The sequence below is a fragment of the Lagenorhynchus albirostris genome, chromosome X (genome assembly GCF_949774975.1).
Source record: "Lagenorhynchus albirostris chromosome X, mLagAlb1.1, whole genome shotgun sequence".
Classification (NCBI taxonomy): Eukaryota; Metazoa; Chordata; class Mammalia; order Artiodactyla; family Delphinidae; genus Lagenorhynchus; species Lagenorhynchus albirostris.
This window is the reverse complement of record NC_083116.1, coordinates 70141278-70161063: the sequence shown is the minus strand read 5'-3', so window position 1 is coordinate 70161063 and position 19786 is coordinate 70141278. Positions and strand designations below refer to the sequence as shown.

The 19786-nt window shown below is 37.6% G+C and overlaps 1 protein-coding gene across 2 annotated transcripts in view; it reads right to left on the bottom strand.

The window, feature by feature from the left end:
* Positions 1 to 1915: 1915 nt before the first annotated feature.
* Positions 1916 to 19786, bottom strand: part of PHKA1 (phosphorylase kinase regulatory subunit alpha 1) — a 131465-nt gene continuing 113594 nt past the window's right edge. Inside the window, exons 26-32 of one of the 2 annotated variants that reach the window (XM_060136929.1) lie at positions 18883 to 18984; positions 17856 to 17971; positions 17679 to 17726; positions 10162 to 10332; positions 7951 to 8004; positions 5722 to 5922; positions 1916 to 4515 (exon numbers count right to left, since the gene is read on the bottom strand). In XM_060136929.1, coding sequence (XP_059992912.1) covers positions 4342 to 4515; positions 5722 to 5922; positions 7951 to 8004; positions 10162 to 10332; positions 17679 to 17726; positions 17856 to 17971; positions 18883 to 18984 — 866 coding nt within the window. In that variant the 3' untranslated portion in view covers positions 1916 to 4341. The remainder of the gene's footprint in view (positions 4516 to 5721; positions 5923 to 7950; positions 8005 to 10161; positions 10333 to 17678; positions 17727 to 17855; positions 17972 to 18882; positions 18985 to 19786) is intronic. The other variant, XM_060136930.1, reaches the window with a different exon arrangement.

Here is a 19786-nt window from a genome sequence, read left to right as displayed (position 1 = left end):
AGACAGTGGAGAAGGAGGGCAGGATACAGACTGGCCAACTGAGACTCTAAAGTCTGGACTCTGATGTGAAAATTGATTTTTCCATGTGTTCTTTCAGTTCTAGCAACAGGTAGCTGAACACTTCAACATGGGGAGCATTGCTTTTAAACTGGAAACAGTATCCTCATTTGGCATACAATGTGGCAAGATGATTCAACTATGGAAAAAGATAAATTGTTGCACAAGGATCTGCAACAGCAAATCCCACAGGGAGGCTGCACCCTTATTCATGATTAAGATAGAGCACAAACCATGCCACAGGTCCCAACCTCAACTTTCCACAAGCTTAATACCCATATTATCCTTAACTTGGGAAGAAAACCTTTCTCAAAGCACCAGATTGCAGTCAGAGGACTTGAAGTCAGAGGAAATAGGTTGAATCTTGGCTCCAAAGTTTACTAGTGTGGTGACCCTGGACAAGTTCTTGGCCTCACTTTCCTTAGCCATTTTTGCTAAAGGTAGTTTTTGAACCAGCAAGGTCAGGATGGGCTATGCCACTTCTTTTGATGATCTCCTCTGCCTTCACTTGCTGGCAGAAGCAGGCAGAAGGGAAAGCAAACACATTAAGAAGTCACCACCCCTCTGGCCACCTTCTTTGTGCATTTTACAATATGCCCACTGATATCTCAACTGTAGTGAACCAACTGACCCTTGTTTTCACACCACTTCCTAATGTCTTTTCCTTGGAGAGTGTCATTGTTGAGAATGTGAACTCTATAGAGTCAAACTGCTTGAGCTCAGATCCAAGCTCTACCACTTCCTGGCTGTCTGATTTTCAACAATTTGCTTATAATGCTTAGTGCCTCAGTTCCCTCATATGGAAGATGGGGATGACAACAGTAATTAACTCACATGGTGACTGTGAAAACAGAATAAGATGGTCATACCAAGTGCCTGTATAACAATGTCTGGCATTTGGTAAGCACTCAAATATTGATTATCATTTAAGAGCTATTATGCCAAATATTCCTCAATTTGGGGGAAAGTCTCCACCCCATTGCTATCCTCACCCACATACCATTACTGCAAGAGTACTGTTACTGGTTTGAGAACAGGTCCTTTGCTTTTAGGCCTAGCCTTAAAAGAAATCGGACTTCTGCTAAATAGAGGGTGACCATACCATCCAAACTGGGACACTTTTGAGTGACAGAGAGTGCTATTAATAATTATGCCAGGACAACAGGCATAAACGGGGACTGTCCTGGGCAAACCAAGACCTAAGGTCACTCAAGTTTAATAGGAAATGAAGACTAAGTGTGGAAGACACTATATTTATCTCCATTGCATTAGTACAGGTACTAGGTATTTGGTAAGTAGAAAAGGGTCAGAGTAAGAATAACTTTGGACCCATCAGCTGCATAAAATTCTCAGAATGTAGTATAACCTAATTAACCAGGATGGGACTGCAGAGACTGTTCATCCTTGCTGGATAAACCCTCTCTTGTTACACAAAAGGCTAATGAGTAGTTGAACAAGATTCTGCCGAATAGTTATAACACTTAGGAGAACGAACTGTTTTTAGGTACCCTCCAGTTGTGCAGGAGCACCACCTGCAAACAATTATAATGCTGACCAAAAATCAGTCTTATTCATTCATCAGAACAGGCTCCCGACAGATGTCAATAAGCTAGTTGGAATTCAGTGAGCCTAGTTTGAGCAGTCATGCACTCGAATGATAAAACTGCATTTCTTTACATATATTACATACCATATTATATAATGTATAATATATGATTTATGTATTAATATTATTCTACTTTGACCCAATTATGAACTTTGACTGTACCGCATAATTAGAGTATGTAAAATAGAGCCATGAAATAAACTCCAATCACAGAAACACATATAAAGTTTTGCACATTGGCACCAGACATGATTTAATTGGAAATTCTAATTTTTTATTCTGTTTTCAAAACATAAGTGCTTAAAAAGTGTCCAATGTGTTTTTTAGTACCACATGCTTAAAATGAACAAAATATGAATCAAGTTTTCTAAACAGTTGCTTTAAAAGTGAAGTAGCTGTGTGTGGGAAGCATAGTGATAGATAACTTCATAAACCCAGAGAAATGTAGCCATCAGGGCCAGTTCAGGTAAATTTGTGTGGGAGGGAGTGGTGGCTTTCAACTGTGCCACTCCAGATGTACTCTCTGTGGCTGGGGTACACTTGCAGCCAGTGAAAAGACAGTTTCAGAACAGGGTGTAAATTTTCTTTATATGTGACCAGAAAATCACGTAATCAGAAAGCTACTTACTGTGTGTTTCCATTTCCTATAAGAGAGGTACTGAAAAGTTTGGCCATCCTTTCTTTGTTTCTACTATCTGTTTTCTATCACCCTACTATGCTCATTTATTCATGTGTACTCATAATATTGTCACTGGTTCTGTTACAATTATTTAGAGAATCCCCCATCCCCATTCTTGGAGAAAAACCTGAAAAAATCTGAAGGAAAATAGGGGATTGAAGTAGGAGGTTATCTGAGTATAAACAGGGAAATTAGTAGAGTCTTAACAGGAGAAGGAAAATGCTATGGACTGAATGTTCGCATCCCTCCAAAATTCATATCTTGAAGCCTTAATCCCCAATGTGAAAGTATTTGGAGGTGGGAGCCTTTGGGAGATAATCAGGTAGAGTCCCCATGGTAGAATTAGTGCCCTGAGAAAAAGAGGAAGAGCCGAGAGCTCACTCTCTCTGTGCCATGTAAGGATACAGCAAGAAGGCAGCTATCTACAAACCAGAAAGAGGGCCGTCACCAGACACTGAATCTGCTGGTACGTTGATCTTGTATCTCTCAGCCTTCAGAACTGTGAGAAATAAATGTTTGCTGTTTAAGCTACCCTGTCTATGGTATTTTGTTATAGTGGCCTGGAACTAAGACAAAAAGTTAGGAGAAACATTCTTCAACTGGCTACCTAAACATGAGACTAGGAAAGAGGACTCAAGGAATCCTCCACTATCTTTTGCGTATCAGCCTGAGGCCATAGTCACACCCCTCTCCCACACACAACACTCATATTTACATACTTAACTCAGTTTGTCAAATGTAGATAAAGACAGATATACAGACATGTCAAAACTACTTAACATTCAGAAAAATTCCCACGTGTGCTTAGACACACATACAAATGCAGGTGTTTACGAGAGACAGATACATGCCTGCAGATATCAAGATATACATAGATATGAACACAGAGAATCAGGAAGTAAAAATGTAAATGAATGAGTTTAAAAGTAGATAGGAGGGCAGGGAGTTGGAGGGGGTGGATGCTATAGAGAGTGAATAGGTGAGTGAGACGGAGACCAGGTGAGCACAAAGAAAGAGTGCTCAGTAAAGCAGCTATAGACTGGACTGCTATATGCCTGTTCGCCAAAGACAGAGGCTTCAATTATTCTCTGTGTTGTATGCTGGCCCACTCTTCAGAGCCATGGATTAGTGTACAAGGCTCTCTTCAGGGCACTAACCCATCTCTAATTCCTTCTCTGTTTCCTAGGTGTAAGACTCTACCCAGACATCTTCTCTTCTGCCCCCCTCCTTTCTGGAATTGGGATCCTGGCTCCATTTCTCTGGGTTATTCTGCATTTTCTACTACAAATACATCTTTGAGTACCAGCAATCTTCATAAAATGTGATTTTAAGTGTTAATACTGAAATCCTTAAATATGCACACTGCACTTGCATTTTTTTGATATTTCACCAAAGGGAGAGTAAGAATTATGTGTGCCGATATAGAGAAGGCAAAAGCAGAGACAGTAAGTTCTGCACAGAAAGGAGTTCATCATTCAGTGTGAGGCAGCATGTGAGTAAAGAAGAAAACCATGATCTGGTACTCTTTTCCCAAGAAAAGGCACTTAGGATAGACATTTCCAATTTATAGCAGCATAAAGTCCAACAATTTAGGGTTTACTCACTTGAAATAATGTTCCAAAGCACCCACTACTCGTTCACACAATGAACCAAACATAAGAAAAATCAAACTTTAGGAATAAGTTATTATTAACACCTGCTCCCCAAACAGGAGTTAGAAAACTAAGGTTGTAACAGATCTAGAGAATAAAAACACATGCAAACTTTTATGAACCATGAAAGAATTAAGGCACTGAAAAGCCTGGGTGAGCAGATGCCTCCAGGCAAGGGTTCACGTCTTCTACACCAGTTAGTTTATCAGAAAAGTTCGCTCTTCTTGGGAGGGATGGGTTGGAAAGGGGCACGGTCGGGAGTGATCAGGCCATCACATTTCAGTTCCATGCACAATGAGGCAGGAGCCAGCTGTCAAAAGGCTCCCAGCAGCCAGGGCCTAGAGGCCTCACTGCATGGCACAGATGCTGTGAGGCAGGAACTCCTGCACGTAGGTGGCAGCTGCCTTGGAGAGGTAGGTCATGGTGCCAAACCTGCCACTGGGTGCACTGTCATACAGAAGAGTACAGATGCCAGATGCAGGATCCTTGGCCAACATGATATCATCTGCGCCGAGGGTTTTCTGTTTGGTTTTTAAGGGTGGGAGAACACAGGGGAAAGGAAAAATTACTAATCCTACTAATTAAAGTCCTGATTAGAATAACTCAGAGCCTCCTCCCCATCACCAACTAGTTGGATCTTAGGCTGTTTAGACAGGAAGGGATCAGGGTTATGCACAAAATGGTGACTATGAGTTTCTATATATGCATTTTTCACTAGATCCTAAAATCACATGAAATTATTTTTAAAGCATTAATTGTTTTGAATTTTTGAAAGTTAAATATAATAGGTAATTACAGTTGTGTTTGTTAAAGAGTCAAATGTTAATACTTACAAATCACCCTAGAGGGACTTTGGTCTGAATCCTTCTAGTACCACTGATTTCAGCATGTATTATTTTATCTTGCATTTCATCATTATTTCTTTCTAAGTCGACTTAATTCAAATAGACTTCAAGCTTTCCAATCTAGAGTCTATGCCTAAAAGGGATCACATTTTCTGCTACAACGAACTAAGAGCAATCAGAATATTTAAAATTAGGACTGTCCTAGAAAATCCTTGAAAAGTCCTAGAGAAACTTTTAATTTCCTTTGCATTCCCCCCCAGGGCCTAATAGAATGAAACACTGATTACATGTTTTGGAGACTGTTCTATTAACAGCAGTGCATGTCCTTCACTTTATGTGGTCCTACTCTTAATCTAAGAAATATTTGGAAAGCTTTCAATAGTTTGCATTTTTAAAATGTGCTTTATTTCCTGGAATAAGATTTATTAAGAAAATAAGGAAATGTAGAATTAAAAGTTTCACTTTAATATTTTCCTACAGGTAAGAGAGAAAAGCAAAACCAAAACAAAACCAAAATCAAATCTTCTCTTTTCCTTAATAGTCCAGAAAGGATATACTACCCAATAGTTTCTTATTAAGTCCTTATCGCTACGAAAAGTAGTGTGATAAAAGTAGTCTGAAATATGACGAAAAGCATAAAAGTCTCCTGAGTTCCAGGCAACTTTACCATGTAACACAACCACAAAACTCATGGTAAAAGACAGAGGTCATCCCACAGCTTACTTCTTTTACAGATAGAGCTCAGAGCCACTACAAAGGGGGCCTAGAAAAGAGCTATGAGGAAGAGGACACAAGAAAGTGACCTTGGCTTCTTGAAGAGCTCTGAATGCAGTCAGGTTAGTATCAGACATTCCTCTTTGAGAAAACAACAGGTTTGCCTACCTGTTCTTGAAGAAACAAGTCATTGGCAATATGCACTATTTTTTCCACAGCAATGATGCTTCCAATACTATGAATTTCAATGTCTGACATCATGGTGAGGACAAGGATGGCTTCAACCAGAAGCTGGCGGTACTCCGGCTGAGGTACACGATTCAGGACAGACTCCACGTGAACAGAGAATTTAATCTCACCTGGAGTCATCTGTGATAGAGAAGAAGAAAATCACTTCCTAAGAGCCCATCATGCAGGAGACATCAATTACCTATTCTGAAAGGCAGAAGAAATACTGTAGCCAAGAGTACTGCTTCAGTCTCCTTTAATATAATTGAGTGAGTACATAGGTTCAATCTTGTTTTTGAAGGCAATCTGGCAAGCATAACAAGAGTCATAAAAGTATCAATGCCCTCTAATCCATAATCCTCCTTCTGGAAGTTCATCCTAAGGAAATAATTCAAGAGAGGAGAAAAGCCCTATGTGCAAGAGTGTTTTATAGCAGCATTAGTCACAAGTGGAAAACTAGAAGTAATCTAAACATGGGAATGGTTGTGTAAATAATGGCATATCATGGTACAGCAACTTCATGAGTTTCTATAGAATCATTAAAAGAATAAATAAGATGACTGTGGATAAAGGAAAAATCTAAGTAGAAACTAAAATTGTATATACGTGATGATGAGGATTATGTAAAATATTTATATACTGTTAGATTAAAAAGGGCATGAAGAAATATGAAGTTATTTTAGGGTGAAGGGGATTGAGGGCTAATTTTTGGTAAAACTGTATTAAGTATATACTTTAGGGTGGCAATGTAGATTTGAAGTCTAAAGACCTGGGTTCAAGTCCTGTCTTTGTCAGTTACTGGTTCTATGACCTTGGACAATTCACTTCTCTAAATTTGTATGCTTATCTGTGAACTAGGAACTACAATCCCTTCCTTAGCTATCTCACATAGTTGTGCTGAAGATCAAATTAAAGACTGTGTAAAGGTGTTTTGGAGACTCTTAAAGGTACATTCAGGTATGTATTATTATTAATTCTGTTAACATTTCAATCTTGCTTAAAGGCAGAGAGAAGACCAAGAGAGGACACAGTGTTCTTTACTAGGGAAGAGGCTTCTAGGAAGGAGTGGAGCCCTGAAACACAGCATTAACTTTCTGTACCCACCCTTGCAGCCATGATCTACAAGAACTCCAGAGTTTTTGAGAATTTTCTACTATCCAGTCTTACTATTCTCAGCTTCCCAATTCTCGCTCCTTTGTTGATTTTGTATAAAAGCTATTTCTTTATAATTTCAGTGTGACTGGGCAAAAAGCAAAATATAAAAGCACCTCCTAATCTATGTCTGTGGTTCATGGCAATGTTTTCCAACCATGGTGATATATCAGGATTATTCTAAGGATTTTTTTTTTTAAAGTACAGGTGCTCGGGCTTCCCTGGTGGCACAGTGGTTGAGAGTCTGCCTGCCAATGCGGGGGACACGGGTTTGAGCCCTGATCTGGGAAGATCCCACATGCCGCGGAGCAACTAGGCCCGTGAGCCACAACTACTGAGCCTGCGCGTCTGGAACTTGTGCTCCGCAACGAGAGGCCGCGACAGTGAGAGGCCCGCGCACCGCGATGAAGAGTGGCCCCCGCTCGCCGCAACTAGAGAAAGCCCACGCACAGAAACGATGACCCAACACAGCCATAAATAAATAAGTAAATAAATAAATAAATAAAATTTAAAAAAATAAAAATAAAAAAATAAAGTACAGGTGCTCATGCCCCATCCCTGGAGAGTCTAATCCACTGAATTGGAGATAGGAGCTCAGGTTACTGTGATATATAGTTAGAGCTAAGGACCATTGGTTTATGATCACTGGTTTATAGTCTACAAACATGTTAGTAGAGAAAGGTAGGGATGAGCAGGATGGGGACATGAGAAGTCATTCATTCATTCATTCTTAGATTTCTATCTCATCTGCCATTTCTAACTCTGGCAACACTCACATAAATCAGCCTAACTTAATCAACCATTAAAAGAAACTGCCTTTATATAATTAATGTAACACATAATTATTCTCTAATATTCCCATTCTATTTTTTAAGAACATTCTCTCCTTTCTTCCAATGCATTTCTTGTTCAGTTGATTTATAAAAGCATAGATTTGTTATTTTGAAAAGAGATCACTGAAATACTTTAGCCAGACAAGCTATCAATCAAATAAATGTGAAAGACACAGAATCTTACCTCTCTAGTGGTTGAAGAAGGAAGAACAAAACCTTCCACAGAAAGTCCATGACACTGCAAAACAGCAAAAACGTCACCCAGGATATGCTGACAACTGGGAGACTGTAAGGAGACACTTAGTATTTCTAAGTGTGTTCCCCTGGGTAGATGCTGAGTAATCACAGGCCAGGGAAAGGCCCTGCAGCCCACGGGTCTTTGCCAAGGGGTTACGCTTACTGTGTGGCAAGAAGCAGGGTTGGACTATAGGGAACTCAAGCTTCATCCTCTACTTAGGGGAGTGGAAGGGTCGGGAAGGTCTACCTGCTGAGATAGTCTAGCCCTAAAGATTCAGAGTCTATCTGAGAGGATACCACGGTAGGTCCCAGAGCCATCACAAATAGACTTTCATAAAGATTTTTTTGGGCTGAAGAGAAAAAACTCAAGATATGCATTTACCAGACATGCATAGTTACATTTTCTAGTTAAGCATCCCCCATCAGCACTCCTGATCCCCTCACTCTGCTCTACTTTCTCTACAGTATGTCATCTTTCAACATTCTGTATAATTTACTTATTTATTGTGTTTCTTATTTATTGTCTCTCCTTAGTAGAATGTAAGTTCCATAAGGACAGAGATCGTCATCTGTTTTGTTTTCTGTTGTATTCCTGTGAGCACCTAGGACATTGCCTAGTGCATGGCAGATGCTCAAGAAATACTGTATGAACGAATGATATTTTATCTTCCCCCCACCATCAATTCAATTATTAAAAAGCAGTGGGAATTAATGATTTGCCATTTTAGATTTTAAATAAATCAAAACATTATATATTAAACCACAGATAAATATTCCAATCCAAAAAGTTTATCGACCCTACCAGACACTTCCATCCCATGTTCCATATGCCAAATAACAATCTTTGAGAATTACCAGCCTTGAAACATATGTGCAGAGTGATTATGTTACATTCATACTCTGAAAGGAATGGAATGAAAATAAAAACAGACGGCATTTGTTTTTCCCCTTTACATTAGGATTTCAAATTCATGCTTTGATTCTGCCACAAAATACCCAATTTTCCCAGTCAGACTTGAATGTTCCTTCCCTTGTATTCTCACAGCCTTCTGGTTTTGCACTTTTATCATAACACTTTTGGCCTTGCATTACAGCTGCTATGTAAGAAGATAACTATGGATTAAACTCTTTGATGACAAGAACAGACACTTTCCATGGTATCTGGGTAGAAGAGCACCTACTACATGTAGTCTGTGAAACTGAATTGCCATAAGCCAGGCAGAGCTGGAGAGATACAGCACATATCTGTTACCACTGTGCTATAGCAGTTAAATGGAAGGAAAATAACTGATAGGTACTCTTTGAAAGGAAGATCGCCAGAGTTGATAGTTCGAGGAATCAAATTTCACCTTTCCAAAGGATCAACTGATTCTGTCCCTGGAATATCAGTGTGCTAAGGGGAGAAACATAACTAAAGGTTTTGAAGTCCTGGTTGAAGTGTTCTTCAGGTCATTACCAAGGGCAATGAAGCAAAAAGTGGCACCTATGAGGCTATGAATGAGATCTATGAATGAGTACAATAGTCTTCTTGGCCTTCTAAATCTGTCACAATCATAATGGTGTGATGTCCCCTTGAAAGTCTTTGGCAAACTAGGCCTTTGACAGAAAAACAAAAATTGGTCACACCAGTAGAGTCTCTGGACTATTAGCATCACTATGACTGCATTTATTTAGTAGTTTTCATCCAAGAAAAAAAATAGGTAAGAGCGTCTCATAAAGCTTCCCAGATGCCACAGTTGTTTTACTGTAGTAACATTTGTTATTAACAGCACATTGATACAAATAACATTTCTATTCTACAATAGCTACAAAGAAAGTGAGTCTTTATCACCACATTCATTTGATTAGCAGTAAATGTATCACAATGTCCCACAATATCCAACCATGGCCAAAAAGCAGAGAAGTGATGATTTTTGAAATCTCATTTATAAACACTGCAACAGTAACAGTTATGGAGAGAGACTAAATTATCAGTAATGTCAAAATAACAAATCAACTGTTTCATTTTAATGTTTTCTTCTAGGTTTTATCCATAAGAGCACATGACTTTTATATAATTGCAGTGATATCATAGTCATGTCATATCTCAGACAAGGAGACTGATAATTTCATGGGGGGTGTGTGAAATAAAGAGACATCTACAGTGTATTATGCTCACCTTCTGCAAAACTTTCCATACTTTTTGATAAAATCCAATTGGGACTCTGTTTAGTGCTCCATCCAGCCTTCTTCGGCGTTGCCATTGACCCTGACGACTATCTTTAGATGTCTGTTGACCACATGCACTAGGGAAGGACCCAATACTTGGACTCATAGAGGTTCCAGGTGACTTGGGAGAAAAGTAGAGGAAAGAACATAAATCAAGAGTTATCTGTTTCTATGATTAAAGTATTATAGCACAATGAATAATAAACACACTCAGCAGAATTATAAACCACAAATTAAGTGTAACACCCAAGACAAAAAGGTGATAGAGAAGCTAGAAGACTTATGAGTAGATAGCAGCAATGTAAACAGGTATGAGCCTTTCAGAAAGCATCTAGTGATACATAAGAAAAGCCATAAAAATACTGATGACATGGGAGGTTCTTCACTGTCTCTTTGCCAGGTTATTTCTGTTAAACTTCTAACTGGTCTATGGCTTGGTTTGTTGCTCCTGTAGGCTATAACACAAGTCTCAATTTAAAAGAATTGAAATAAGACACAAAGTATATTATCTTACTACAATGAAATTAAATTAGAAATCAGTAACAAAAGGAAATTTGGGAAATTTACAAATATGTGGAAATTAGACAACACATTCCTAAATAACCAGTGGGTTAAGAAAGAAATCACAAGGAAAATTAGAAAACACTCTGAGATGAATGAAAATGGAAACACAACATACCAAAACTTATGGGATGCAGCTAAAACAGTGCTTAAAGAGAAGTTTATTTTATAAATGCTTGTATTAAAAAAGAAGAAAGATCTCAAATCAATAACCAAACCTTCTACCTTAAGACAATGAAAAAAAGAAGAAAAGAAGAGCAAATTAAACTGAAAGCAAAGAGAAGAAAATAACAAAGACTGTAACAGAAAGAAAAATAGAGAACCAAAAATAATAGAAAAAAATCAATGAAACCAAAAATTTGTTTCTTTGAAAATAAACATCAAAAAAATTGACAAATATTTAGCTAGACATACCCAAAAAATAAAAAAAGGAAATGTATTAAAGTCAGGATAGAAAAAGAGGACATCACTTCCAACCTTAAAGAAATAGAAAGGATTATAAGGACATACCATTGGCAGTCACATGTCAACAAATTATTGATATATAACTTAGGTGAAAACCACAAGTTCCTAGAAAGACACAAACTATCCAAATGGACTCCAGAAGAAACAAAATCTGAATAGATTTATAACAAAGAGATATAACTAGTAATTACAAAACTTTCACAGAGAAAAGTCCAGGTACAGGTGGCTTCACTGGTTAATACTACCAAACATCTGAAGAAGAATTAATATCACTTCTTCACAAACACTTCCAAAAAAGAGAAAAGGAAGGAACTTCCCAACTCATTCTATGAGGCCAGTATTAGCCTTACACCAAAATCAGACAAAGACATCACAAGAAAACTACAGATCAATACCCCTTATGAACAGAGGTACAAAGATCCTCAACAAAACACTAGCAAACCTAAAAATTCAGCAACATATAAAAAAGATGATACACCTTTTAATACACACAATGAAGTAGAATTTATTCCAGGAGTTCAACGTTGTTTTAACATCTGGACATCAATCAATGTAATACACCCTATCAACAGAATAAAGGATAAAACCCATATCATCCTAATAGATGCAGAAAAAGCATTTAATAAATTCTAACACCGCTTCAATGATAAAAAACACTCAACAAACTGGGAACAAAGGGGTTCTTCCTAAATCTAATAGAGGGCATCTACAAAAAACCCACAGCTGACATCATAATGAATGGTTGATGACTGAATGTTTTCCCTCCTAAGATCAGAACAAGACAAAGATGTTCAATCTTGCTACTTCTATTCAGTATTGTACTGGAGGCTCTATCCAGGGCTCTTAAGAAGGAAAACAAAAGTCATTCAGAGTGGAAAGTCATTTGCAGATGACATGATCTTGTATATAAGGAATTCACTAAAAAACAATTAGAACTAATAAATGAGTTCAGTGAGGCTGCACGATATAAAATCAATATACAAAAATTAATTGTATTTCTAAACAGTAGCAATCAACAATCTGAAAATGAAATTAAGAAAACAATTTTGTTTAAGACAGCATTAAAAAGAATAAAATACTTAGGAATAAATTTAATGAAAGAAGTGTAAAACATACACTGTGAAAACTACAAAACCTGTTGAAAGAAATTAAAGACCTAAATAAATAGAGATCCTATTTTCATGGATCAGAAGACTTAATATTGTTAAAATGGTAATACTCTCAAAACTGATCTATAGATTGAACACAATCTTTATCAAAATCCCATTGGGTTCTTTGCAGAAATTGACAAGCTTATCCTAACATTGATGTGAAAATTCAAGGGACCCATGATAGCTAACACAATCTTAAAAAACATCAAAGTTGGAGGACTCACAATTCCCAACTTCAAAATTTATTATAAAGCTACAATAATCAAGACTGTGTCAAGAAGACACTGCTTTGGGAAAACAAGTGTTCTCCTTACTTGCTGCAAGTAATAAATCCTTCCTTCTCTGGAAAAAAAAAAGACTGCGTCATACAGGCATAGGCTAGGCATGTAGATCAGTGAAATAAAATTGGGAGTTCAGAAATAAACCACTGCATTTTTGTCAGTTTTTAACAAGGGTGTCAAGAAAAGTAAATGGAGGAAAGACAGTCTTCTATCTAAGAGATAGTGCTAGAACAACTGGATAGTCACATTCAAAAGAATGAAGTTGGACCCACTACTACACACCATACACAAAAATTAAGTCCAAATGGGTTACTGTGCAAAAAAGAGTTAATATAGAAGGCCAGAAATGCTATTCTTGGAAAGGCCTGATTATAAGATTGGCCCTTGGTTGGCATTTGGAGAGCTGGATTTTGGGAGGGTTTCCACCATTCTCAGAATTGATTAACAGTGGCTTATTGTGCCTAAACTGTTTGTGGAAACTCTATGGTTTATGTTGAACATTTGCTTTCCCTCTGGGAGTCTAGAGTTTTGGTACATGCCAGACAGAGGCTGTTTATGTGACCAGCCCCCAGTAAAAACCCTGGGTGCTGAGTCTTAAATGAAATTCCCTGGTTGGCAATATTTCATACATGTTGTCACAACTCATTGCACAGGGAGTTGCATCCTGTGTGACTTTACTGGGAGAGCACTCCGGAAGCTGGTGCCTGTTTTCCCTGGACTTTGTCCAATGCACCTTTTCCCTTTGCTGACTTTGTTTTGTATTCATTTGCTGTAATAAGTCATAGCTTTGAGTATGCTTAGTCCTGTGAGTCCTCCTAGTGAATCACTGAACCCGAGAGGTGGTCTTGGGGACCCATAAACATAATCATAGACCTAATTGTAAGAGCTAAAACTACAAAACTCTTAAAAAATAGGAATAAATCTTTGTGACCTTGGGCTAGGCAACGCCTTCTTAGATAGGACACTAAAAGAAAAATTAGATGAATTGGACTTCACCCGAACTAAAAACTTCTGTTCTTCAAATGACACTATCAAGAAAGTAAATTGCGTGGTTGATATGCTTCAGAGAAAAAAAAAAGTGAAAAGCAACACACAGAATGGGAAAAACTATGTGCCAATCACATATCTGATAAGGGACTTGTATCCAGAATACATAAAGAACCTTTAGGGACCTGTATCCAGAATATATAAAGAATCTTTACAACTCAACAATAAAAAGACAAATAACCCAATTAACAAATGGGTAAAGGATCTGAATGGACATTTCTCCAAAAGAAGATAAACAAACAGTCAATTGGCACATGAAAAGATGTTTAATATCATAAGCCTTAGGGAACTGCAAATCAAAACCACAATGAGATACCACTTCATACCCACTAAAATGGCTAGAATCAAAAAGATGGACAATAGCAAGGATTGGTGTGGATATGAAGAAACTGGAACCCTCAGACATTGCCAGTGGGAATGTAAAATGGTACAGTCCCCTTTGGAAAACAATTTGGCAGTTCCTCATGCTAACCATAGTTACCAAATGACCCAGCACTTCTCCTAGATGTATATCCAAGAGAAATAAAAACATATGTCCACACAAAAACTTGTACATGAAGGTTCATAGCAGCGTTATTCGTAACAGTCAAAACCCAGAAACAACTCAGATGTTCATCAACTGATAAATGGATAAATAAAATGTGGTGTATATCAATACAGTAAGGTATTGTTCAGCAATATAAAGGAATGAAGTATTGGTACATGCTACAACATAAAACTTATAAAAGTAAAGGATAAAATACATTGGGGAAAGTGTTTCTTTGACAGTTTAGATTCAGAAATAAATATAAAATAAAAAGAAGGTAATAGAAATATTTTCTGAGAAAAGAACTTCTTACATTTTAATTTGGATCAAATGCCTATATCACCACTGCTATGTAAAAGAGAAAAGTGCCCTAAGGCACTTCTATTGGCCAGTGACTATCACACTGATGCACCAAGTAGATGAACTCCATTTGATTTATCTTCATTGTCTTCGTCTCTACCATCAAGATCCTAGGCTGGGCTTCCCTGGTGGCGCAGTGGTTGAGAGTCCACCTGCCGATGCAGGGGACACGGGTTTGTGCCCCTGTCCGGGAAGATCCCACATGCCACGGAGCGGCTGTGCCCGTGAGCCATGGTCGCTGAGCCTGCACGTCCCGAGCCTGTTGCTCCATAACGGGAGAGGCCACAACAGTGAGAGGCCCGCGTACCGCAAAAAAAAAAAAAAAAAAAAAGATCCTAGGCTGCTGAAAGTGGAGTCAAACCACAAAGGCTATTCAGACTGTTTTCCAAAACCAAATATCAATAGTTCTGAGCTTTTAGATTAACTCCTCCTCTATGCCTCTGTCTTCCTTTATTAATGTAGATATGACAAAGTTGGCCAAGTCATACTACACTAATTCATTACAGGGTATATACTTGGTTAAAGTCAACAGAAATACCAATATTGTTTCCAAATTGTTTTCCATTTTTTGTTTGGTTGTCATCTGGCCTTAATCTCTTCAGCCTAAGAAATCTGAAATCATAGGCCATTATGGATTATTGATTTAAACCAAGGAAACTAAATCAGAGATCAGTCTTCCTAAACTGTAAGCGTCATGAGGGCAAGGACCACATCTGTTTTGTTCACTATTGTATTTCCAGTGCCTGGCACAAAATTGGCACTCAATTAATATTTACAAATGAATAAACAATAAGAATAGGTAACCCAGTGATTTTCAAACTTAAAAGTGCATCAGAATCACCTAGAAAGCTTATTAAAACACAGATTGCTGGGCCTCACCTCAGTCTTTCTGATTCAGTAGGCCTAGGATGAGAACAATATTTCACATCTCTAACAAGTTCCCAGCGGATACCGATGCTTTCCAGTGCCTGGCACATAGCAGGCATTTAATTAATTATATTAGTCAAAAGAATAAATGACTGAACAGATACTTAACAAATAAATACTTATTAAATTGAATTTTGTTTTCTGAAATGGAAAAGAGGTTGGAGTTGAACCCCCTCACCTGCCTTTTTGGAAAAGAAATGGAAAGATATCACCCTGCATGAAGTTGATTTATAAGTATAAATTTTACTTTTTGATTCTTTTTTTTTTTTTTTTTGCAGCACGCGGGCCTCTCACTGTTGTGGCCTCTCCCGTTGCAGAGCACAGGCTCCGGACGCGTGGCCTCAACGGCCTATGGCTCACGGGCCCAGCCGCTCTGCGGCATGTGGGATCTTCCCAGACCGGGGCACGAACCCCTGTCCCCTGCATCGGCAGGCGGACTCTCAACCACTGCGCCACCAGGGAAGCCTGATTCATTTTTTTTCAGTCAATCTGATTGTCATATAATACAAGATAACAGCAGTTACCAGAAAAAAACAGTGACATCAAATCTACACCCAGGGGATGACTACCACTGGGCTATAAAAAATATTTGAGAAAATAAATTTTTAAAGGGGATGAGGCAAGGCAAACATTATGTGTTTTTAAAAGTTATTAGTAGAGTAAAATTACAGACTATTCAAGTAACTAGCCAGCATGTTATCATTAGAAAAGCTGATGAAATAGCCTGACTCTAAAAGTCATGGTAAAGGGTAAAATAAATAAAACTACCTTTACAAGTATTTTTTCTATAATCAGAAAAGAGGGCATTGGTGAGTGGCAGAGAAAAGGGCTTAGAACAATACAAAATACCAGACAGGCAGGTGAGGATGGAAATCGGTATTTAGAAGAAAGAAAGTAATGAAAATTTAGAGCTCTCAATCCTCTAAATTACAGTCCTAATGATTTTGGCTTTCTTAAAGTCCTATAGGTAGTGTATGTGTAAAAAAAATTAAATGATATAGCTGGGTGGGTAGGTCAAGTCCTTAATATCATACTAATCTAGCTGGGAACATGGACTTCAAGTTCTAAATATATAATGAACATGTAAGTAATACTCTGTGACTATAAACAACCATGAAGTATTTAGCCAATCACTCTCAACCAAAACAAGAACTGTTTACCAGGAACATCACTTTAACTCTTCAGTATGAAATGTAGTTCTTTAACCTTTCAGATAGGAAAATGGTCATATTATACAAATTGTCTAGGAAAAAATCCTGTAAAGTGAACACTTTTCTATCACAAGGCCCTTTCTTATTCCATTCTGGTCTTGTACTTGCATAATATAAACGTAAAAGGGTATCTGATAGGTATACCTAAATTAAGTTTACTTCAAGTTAAACATCAAGCATTGGCTCTTTATTTTCCTAAATGGTTTCTGACTCCTAAAACAAACAGACACACAAGCACACAAACAAGCAAAATTTCCATTTTGCCTTTCCTCTTCTGGACGTGTTTCAATATCGTAAGCTAGCATAAGTCTATTTTGGAAGTAGAAGGAGTAGTTTTAAGCTTTTCATAAAAGACTTTGAAATCACACCATTTCCCAGAGTTCTGAAAAACACTATGGAAGTTTGTGTTAATTATTTCTTTGTATAACACAATAACTCATCTATTCTCATCTTCAAGGAAAAAATTAGTAACAGCCTACAGTATGATGTTTGGTGACTCCCACCAACTCTCAGATTGATTTATATGTTTTTCCTCTATGTGTTCACAACACCTTTCATATACCTCTATCATGACAATGATAAAAATCTAATTTCTGGACAATAACTGAAAATAGATGTTTAAAAAAGCCCTTACCTAGTCTGGTTCTTAAAAGCAAGAAATGTAAGTCTACTTTCATAAAATTAATTCCAAAATTATGTATTAATCCTAACAAGAGGAATTCAAGGTTTCAATTTCTTGCTATCAGAAACAAGTTACTTTCCTCTTAAAATCAGCAAGATAGTTTGGCCCAGAAAAATTAAAGCTATCTGCAGAAAGATTGCTAAAAAGGAGAATCAAACAAGCTACTCTGTGGCTTATCTTATTTGTAAAAAAGCCATAAGCTCATGCATGTTTTATAGAACTAAAGGCAGGTTAATCTATATTAAAGGATCCCTACTTGTTTCACCTGACTCTCAGTTGAGATAGACAGTCTACGAAAGTCCACCTGAAAAATAAATGGCTCAAATTAAACTCAGAATATGAAACAAAATACATGATCTTAACAAAGTCTGAGTCCAAAAGAATGTTCGTAAATATGAAAGTATCCCAGCTCAGTTCCCAAGTAGTATCTTACCTGCTTTATCTCACTTTTTAACTGCATAATCCCAGTTCGTTCTGGTTTGGTTGCTCCAACAGCACCAATCTCACGGATAGAAATAGCAGGGCTGATATTTGAATCAGTGAGACGAACTATATAGCATGACAGATTAAAGAGAAAGAGGGAGGATAACCAGGTTCAAATTTTTTTCTCCACCACATTTAAAAGACTTAGATGTATGTCCTCCTTTTATGTTAATAATAATAAAAACCAAACAACCAACTAAACCTTGCTATTCAAAGTGTGGTCCACAGGCCTGCAGCATTAGCTTCACCTAGAAGCTTGTTAGAATTTTAGGCCCAACTCTAGAATTAAAGCCTGCAGTTTAGCAAGATACCCAGGTGATTCTTATGAACAGTAAGGCTTGAGGAACACTGCTTTATAACTATCTAAGGTCTAGTATCCATCCATCTGACATTATATATTTATTTATTCTAAGTCTAAAAGTTAAGCATGAGAGATAACTCTTTTAATTTGCTCTGATGTTTTAGGTACTTGATATCAAATACCACTACCAAACCACCAAGTGCAGGTGTAAGGTTAATTTGTGATAGACCCCTAAACGTATTTGAATTTAAAAATGAAAGGATGTATCAGGTGCACTGTAGCAGCTACACACACACACACACACACACACACACACACACACACACACCACTATAAGTGCTACTGAATTATTGCCAACTGGAATACAAGAAAGTTTCAGATGATACAAGTTGCTAGTTGTCCTAAAGTAGAGTCTTAAGATAATGTAAGGGAATGTATAAAACAGTCCAAAACAAAATACGCTAGTAATCTACTTAACTGACATATCATTTAAGGGAAAAAAAGACACACAGTGGTTTCCAAATCTTGTTCCAGAAGACAGCTTTGGTTTTAACTTTCATATACTGGGGTCCTATTTATTTGGGAGAAAAGTTCCACTGATAAAAGAAACACTTTAAAATCAATGAGACATTTAAAACAAACATTCTGAAATAGAAATGCAGTGATTCAACCTTACCGCTTCGTTCCACGCCAAACTCCTTGCCACTGAGAATGTGATGCAGGAGGTTCTTCATGGCTGAAGGACTGAGATTCATCAGGCCATCTGTGGCTTCCTCAGCTACTCAGCAGAAATGTTAGAACAGAGGGATTTCTAATTGACCTGCCACTCTCACCCTATTTTTTTCTCTATTTCCTTTCTTGCTTAGAATTTCTGAGTCACTTGATTGGAAGAAAAAAACGCAGACGTAGAGAATGGACTTGAGGACACAGGGAGAGGGAAGGGTAAGCTGGGATGAAGTGAGAGAGTAGCATTGACATATATACAGTACTGAATGTAAAATAGATAGCTAATGGGAAGCAGCTGCATAGCACAGGGAGATCAGCTCGGTGCTTTGTGACCACTTAGAGGGGTGGGATAGGGAGGGTGGGAGGGAGACACAAGACGGAGGAGATGTGCGGATATATGTATACATATAGCTGATTCACTTTGTTATACAGCAGAAACTAACACAACATTGTAAAGCAATTATACTCCAATAAAGATGTTAAAGAAAATAAATTTCCAGCACCATACTGCCTAGGTATTCATCCTCCAACAGATTCTTAATAATTTAAGGACTGATTATCCAGTTTATGGATTAACTAGGCCCTTGATTTCTTCTTCACCCCTCTTCCACATCATTAGGATACTCAGTAGAATCTTTATTTGAAAGTGGGAAGAATGAAAGGAGTACAATGGAACTGGAAACCAGTCGGAGAAAGCAATGATTGTATCTATGAAGATGGGCTAAAATAATCAAAACTTCTCTCTATCTGGAAATATGGGGATTTAAAAAGAGAATAGATATGAATCTATGAAATTATGAAGAATATTGAGAATATAACTTGAATTTGTTCATCAACATCAGACACCTATTATG